Source organism: Charadrius vociferus, unplaced genomic scaffold (genome assembly GCF_000708025.1).
Source record: "Charadrius vociferus isolate BGI_N301 unplaced genomic scaffold, ASM70802v2 scaffold341, whole genome shotgun sequence".
Taxonomy (NCBI): Eukaryota; Metazoa; Chordata; class Aves; order Charadriiformes; family Charadriidae; genus Charadrius; species Charadrius vociferus.
In genome coordinates, this window is record NW_009646847.1 from 1,046,481 (window position 1) to 1,052,531 (window position 6,051).

The 6,051-nt window shown below is 61.1% G+C and overlaps 1 protein-coding gene across 1 annotated transcript in view; it reads right to left on the reverse strand.

Moving 5' to 3' along the window:
* Nucleotides 1-3,092: 3,092 nt before the first annotated feature.
* DHODH (dihydroorotate dehydrogenase (quinone)) overlaps nucleotides 3,093-6,051 on the reverse strand; it is a 4,025-nt gene continuing 1,066 nt past the window's right edge. The window contains exons 2-8 of the mRNA XM_009894077.1: nucleotides 5,667-5,899; nucleotides 5,365-5,447; nucleotides 4,633-4,820; nucleotides 4,035-4,148; nucleotides 3,527-3,680; nucleotides 3,294-3,453; nucleotides 3,093-3,147 (exon numbers count right to left, since the gene is read on the reverse strand). Coding sequence (XP_009892379.1) covers nucleotides 3,093-3,147; nucleotides 3,294-3,453; nucleotides 3,527-3,680; nucleotides 4,035-4,148; nucleotides 4,633-4,820; nucleotides 5,365-5,447; nucleotides 5,667-5,899 — 987 coding nt within the window. The remainder of the gene's footprint in view (nucleotides 3,148-3,293; nucleotides 3,454-3,526; nucleotides 3,681-4,034; nucleotides 4,149-4,632; nucleotides 4,821-5,364; nucleotides 5,448-5,666; nucleotides 5,900-6,051) is intronic.

Sequence of the window (6,051 nt, forward strand, 5' to 3'; positions counted from 1 at the left end):
GCTCATAGCTCCCTCTCCTCACAGCAGCCTCCTTCTGCAGGTCAATGCTGTTCAGTGCTCCCTCCTGATCCCTTTTATTGCCACCTCCCCCGTCCTAGTGCAGCCCCATGTGCCCTAGACCTCCTGACCCTGCTGTATGCAGCCAACACCTTTCCCAGCAGGAAGAGTACAAAAAGCCCCACCTGGCCCACAGCCGGCCTGGCAGAAGCTCACGGGAAGGCTGCCAACCCCCATGGGAAATCAGGGTGCCAAGAGTTTCCGGGATTTTGCAGCTACAAATATGTGGGGAGGGATCTGGCTGCAAACACTGGTGCCCTGGCGCTGTCACACCAGCTGAGGTTCACAGAAAGCAGACCCAGCCCCTGTCCTCTGCATAACTGCCCTGTGCCCCCACCTAGAGCAGTCCCTGTGGGGACACCCGGCAGCCCCACAGGGTGCAGGCAGCCACCCCAGTGCTGGCAGGGGAAGCTGCTGCAGAAGGGCTGAGTGCCATGCCATACTGTGCCTGTATCTGCCCACAGCCGGGGCGCACCCTGCCAGCTACCCCAAAAAGCTGGGGTGCAGCAGGGCTCAGGATCACCGCTGCCCTGGGCAGCACCAGCCCAGCTGGCCGAGGGGTGCAGCATGTCCCATGCCAGCTCACTGCAGGTTCCAAGGGACTGCGGCCAAGCTGACCTCTTCCCACAAGCACCCACCCCTTCCCACCCAGCGGGTTCCAGCCCCATGTTCTGGCAGCCCCTGGCGCCTCGGGTGCAGGTTGTTTGTCAGCAGAGGCCAAGGCTCAACCCAGCCTTACGGGAAGTCATAGCAGCAATCACTGGCCAGTGCCCAGCTGGATGCATCCGGCCAGCCGCAAGGGCGCAGGACAGAGGACATCAGCCAGCTCCGACGAGCAGAGTCTGCTTCCAGCAGGAGCACAACCAAGGGGCAGCATGAAGGGGAGGGTACAGGCACCCAGCCTCTTACCTACCCCAGGGTGCCAGCGTTGTAGTGAGGCCATCCCAAAACCATCTGGAGCATGTGGGGCCAGCCCCAGACCTGAGCCATCAAAACCTGGCCTGCTGGGGGTCTCACCAGCACTCCTCCTGCCTCTCAGATGCTCCAGTACTTCAGGCTCAGCAGGGACATCTGTGTCTGGCCCCGGACACTCCAAAGAGGGCTTTCCCATCCTGTGCAAGCTTCTTCCCATCTCATGGGGCGTCTGTTCCCCTAAACAATGCAGGGCTTGACATCTCTGGCCCAGCACCAGTCATACCCATGCAACCACACTGGAAGCACAGAAGGCTACAGTCTGGCATAGGATGCATCAGGACTTGACAGCTCCACATCAGTGCTTAGAAAGGTGCTGAGGCATTTGATGATAGCTGGCTTAGACAGCACCGTCCCACTGCAGCAAGCTTGTCCTTCCACAGGAGACTGCTATGCCCGGGCAGGGAAAAAAAGACACGTGACTGTGCCTTGGTGCCCACTCCACAGCCTCAAAGTTAGCTCAGATGAAGGGACTGCCTGCAGGAAGGTGCGGGAAGCTGCCTCAGCCTGCCCATGGAGCACGGACCGCATCCCACGCACCAGGCAATAGCAGTGCAGGGCTGTGCCCGAGACCAACACTGCCAGCGATTGCCATGGCAGTGCATGGCACTGAATGTCTCCAAGCCACAGTCATAAATCAGCTGCAGAGCACAGACAAGAGTCCCCTGGGACAAGGTGAAACTCAAGCTCATGATCCCACAACCATGACAGCCACCTTCAGACTGGGAGAGCCAGCGCCTCCCAGGCCCTCTCCAGAGAAAGCACATCAAAACCTTGGCCAAGGGACCACATCACATCCCTGTTAGAGCAGGAAAAAGCACCAGCTGTCCGAAGCAGAGAATCTAGGAAACGAAGAGGCTGGTGCAGAGGGCTGCGGAAGCAGAGGAGCAGCTGGCTGATAGCCCTGATGTGAGCTGAAGGCCACTGAGAGTGGGGTCAGTATTCCTGCTCCTCCTGTAAACAGGTGTGGTGAAGCACTGTGATGCAACCCTGCGCTGCAGGGTGGAGTGCGAGAGGCTGCAGAGGGAACGTCGTGTCCAAGTCAGGATGTTTTGCTCAAGAAATGCCTGGGACAACCACAGGGAGTCCTGAGCAAAGCAGCAGATAGTGCCAGAGGCCCCAAAGCCAAAACCAACAGCCTCCAGAAGCATGAACAAATAGGGCCTTTCCAAAACAAGTGACAGGGCATAACTGCAGCTGTCTCCAAAGATCTACGTACCAGCAGCCAAGGGAAGAAATGGTGCCCAGCACCTCCCAAGGACCCAGCCTCAGGCAGAGGTCTCCACGAGGGTAGCCGTGGTGAACTTCGCATGGATCCATCCCAGAGCCCAGCTACCCTGCAGATTCTACCACTGGGAAAAGATGCACTGAGTGGGAAACACATAAAGAGAGCAGATCCCACTTGGCTGAAGAGACCTGGGCTGTGTCCCTCTGACCCAAGGGGTTACCCCAGAGCAGCACACAGGACCAGGTGAGACAAACATTTATTGACACTCGGGCAGGACCCAGGGCTGGCAGGTTTGTTACAGGACCGTGTGCGGAGCGGGGAGGAGGGCAGGGAGGGCAAACCCTCCTGTAGAGGCTGCAGTGCAGGAGGACCAAGTGCCCACCAGAGCAGGCAGCATGGGCTGCGGGGTCCCTGGCAGAAGGGACACCCAGTACACAGCTTGGTCCACAGCTCTGGGCAGTGATGCCAGGGAAGGTGTGTGACCCCCATGGGGAAGCAGTGCAGCAGGAGCCAGGGCACAGGACTGCCTACAACCCACAGGGCTGTCCCCTCAGAGGCCTTCCTCACCGCCCAGCAGAGCCTTACTCAGCACTGGTTTCTGCTGGGGACCCCAACCCACAGGAAAGCCAAAATACAGCCCTGGACAATGGCAGCAGTGTGGAGGCCCCTTCCCCTGCTCCCCACCAGTGCAGCCCCAGCTTCGCCCATCACTGCCCCTTCTCAGGTGCTGGGACCAGGACCTTGGCTTAGTCCCAGCCTGCCCAGCACTGGAAGCATCAGACCTGTCCCTGCTTGGCCACAGCTCCTCCTGGCTAGACCATGGTTCCACAGCGTGTCAGCACCGGTGATCTGCTCCAACCGCCTCCATGACGTTCTTGAACCCCTGCTCCCTAACCAGGGATAGTGTGTGACGGCTGGGCTGGCCTGGCACTGCGGCTCAGTCCTGTGCTACCACCACTTGTACACCAGCACACAACTGCCCAGAGCCACCCTGGGCCCCGGGACTCCCTGGGGAGGTGCCTGGCCCCTCACTCACCTCAGCAGCTCCTCCAGTTCCTGCTTCACTGCCCCCACCACTGGCGGCCCGTGGTACACGAGCGCCGTGTACATCTGCACAAGCGAGGCTCCAGCACGGATCTTCTCTAGGGCATCGTGCCCGCTGCTCACCCCACCCACCCCAATGATGGGCACCTGGCCTGTGGGCAGGCAGAGGGTCAGGACAGCATGGGCGATGCCAGCAGGTGCCCCCAAGCACTGCCTTGCCCCTACCTCGGGTGAGGGAGTACATCTCCCTGATGGTCTGCGTGGAGAGCTCCCGCAGGGGCTTCCCGCTGAGGCCCCCGGGCTCTGTGCGCTGCGTGCTCCGGAGGCTGCTGGGGCGGCTCACGGTGGTGTTGCTGACAATCAGCCCGTCCACACCTAACTGAGGAGGGCAGCAGCATGGGGACACAGCTGCTACAAGCAGCCCCCCACTCTCATCCCCAGGCTGCCAGGCCAGGACTCCTTGGCAAGTGCCCCAGCAATGTGCCCGAGGACAAAGCAGCTGCCCCTCACTGCCTGGACCATCCCTGAGGACTGGGTGATGCACACAGGACCTCACAGACTCAGAGCTACCCAGGACACAGTCCCTACAGCAGCCAGAGAGCTGCAGGTCCACTTGTCCCTTCAGAGAGGTGACTTGCCAGGAGCACCGTGGTCCTGCCCCGGCACTGTGTGAGGTGAGGCAGGAGGCACACCAGCCCAGCTTCTCGCCAGCCTCCCTTTCCTACCTCCTCACCTCGCAGATGACGCTAGCGATGTCCTGCTTGTCCTGCGCAGTGAGGTCAGGGGCAATCTTCACCAGCACGGCTGGCTTGCGCTCGCAGGGCAGCGCGTCCCTCTCTGCCAGCACCTGCATGAGGGCATGTGGGGACACAAAGCAGCACATGGTGGGGGAACACCTCCTGCTCAGGACCGGGGAGACATGTGCACCCACTGCCACAGGCAGCAGAGGGACAGGCCCTGCTCTCCCTACATGACACCACTGATGGGATGGGCACCCTACAGCACAGGGCCTGGGGCACACAGCCTGCACAGGACCACAGCAACTCTCAATGCTGTGGAGTGGGCAGCTGGCCACCTCCTTGCAGGAGCAGAGTGGAGGACAATGCCTCACTCTTCACATGCCCTTTGCTGGAGTACAGCACCCCGGTGAACCCCGCGCCAGCAGTTGATCAGGGGACATCTCAGTGGCTCTGCCCACCACTCCGGGGAACCACCACACTGCTCCCTGTGCTGGAGCAAACCCACTGGCTGGAACAGAGCAAGCGCTGTCAGGGGATGGGATGCATCCAGTGCTGCAGGTGTGGTCCAGGCTGGTTGTGAGGATCACCCACCTTTGTCAGCAGGTCCCGCAGCTCAGCCTTGCCCTGCAGGTCCCGCAGCCCTGGAGTGTTCGGGCTGGACACATTCACAACCAGGTAGTCAGCCAAAGGGCCCAGCGTCCGGACCCCAGCCACGTAGTCAGCTGCAGCGTCAGTAGAGCTCTTGTTCTTGCCCAGGTTGACTCCAAGGGGCATTCCCGCTGGAACAGAGACATGGCTGAACCAGGGCAGCAGGACCAACCATCACATAAGGGGCCAGAGTGCCTGACAAAGGAGACCCCAGGACCAGCTAAAATCAAGACAGGGATATGCAGCCCATGTGTTTTATGAGGGTGGGCCTGGGACTGTCCTGCAGCCACAGGAGCATCACCACAGCTGCCCCAGTCACACCTCCCAGCACTGCAGCCTCCAGGCTGGCCACCCGGTGGAGGCTGCCCTCGGAAACTGCCCAGCTGGGGCCCTATGGGCTTTGGCTAGTCTCAGCAGACACATCCTGCCCAAAACAGCAAGCACAGCCTCTATCGCAGAGAAAATGGCAGGAGAGAGGCACTAGGTCGGAACCCCCAAGGGGGAGAGGCTACAGCCCCAAGTGGGTTCCTGCTGTCTGAGTGCATCTCGCTCTGGCCAGGGCCTTCCCATGCCTGGTCACTGGCATTACACACATTTCCCAACATACAGCTACCTTGGAGACTCCCAAACCCACACTGCAGACACTAAGAGCAAAGGCTTATAAGCTTGTCTTACCACCAGTGAGCCTGAGCTGCGCGTCCTGGCGGGCCTGCAGCCTGCGCTCCACTGCAGCGTGGCCGTGGCTGTTGAATCCATACCTGCATGAGAGCAGGTGAGGTTCAGGGCTGGGCTGGTGTCCCCAAACCCTGAGCAAGAGAAACACGGGGGAGACATATGGTCTCTGCAGCTCTGCTCAGCACATCCAACCCAAGAACCACCACAGCACAGACCACAGAGCCAGGACCACCCAAATAAACGCCCTCCCTCTGGGCAGGCAGTCTGTGGGACACCGCAGAGCAGCCACCCTCAGATCCTACCTGTTAATGACGGCCTCATCCTCCACCAGCCGGAAGACCCTGGGTCTGGGATTCCCCTCCTGGGGCTTGGGTGTGACAGTCCCTACTTCCACAAAGCCAAAACCCATCTTGTACAGCCCGTCCACAGCCTCGCCCTGCTTGTCGAAGCCGGCCGCCAAGCCCACTGGGTTGCGGAACCGCTGGCCGAGGACTCGTACCTCCTGCAGGGCAGGTGCTGGGTCACACACTAGTGGCTGGGAGCCAGGAGGGCCAGAGCCCACTGACACCAGGAACCTCCCTCCAGCCCCCCCAGGAGCAGCCCCAGCCCTCTCCCCTCCATCCCCTCTGCCCCGCAGGGTGTCCTCGCCAGCTGCCTGCCGCGGGGGACCCATGGCTCCCGCCAGGG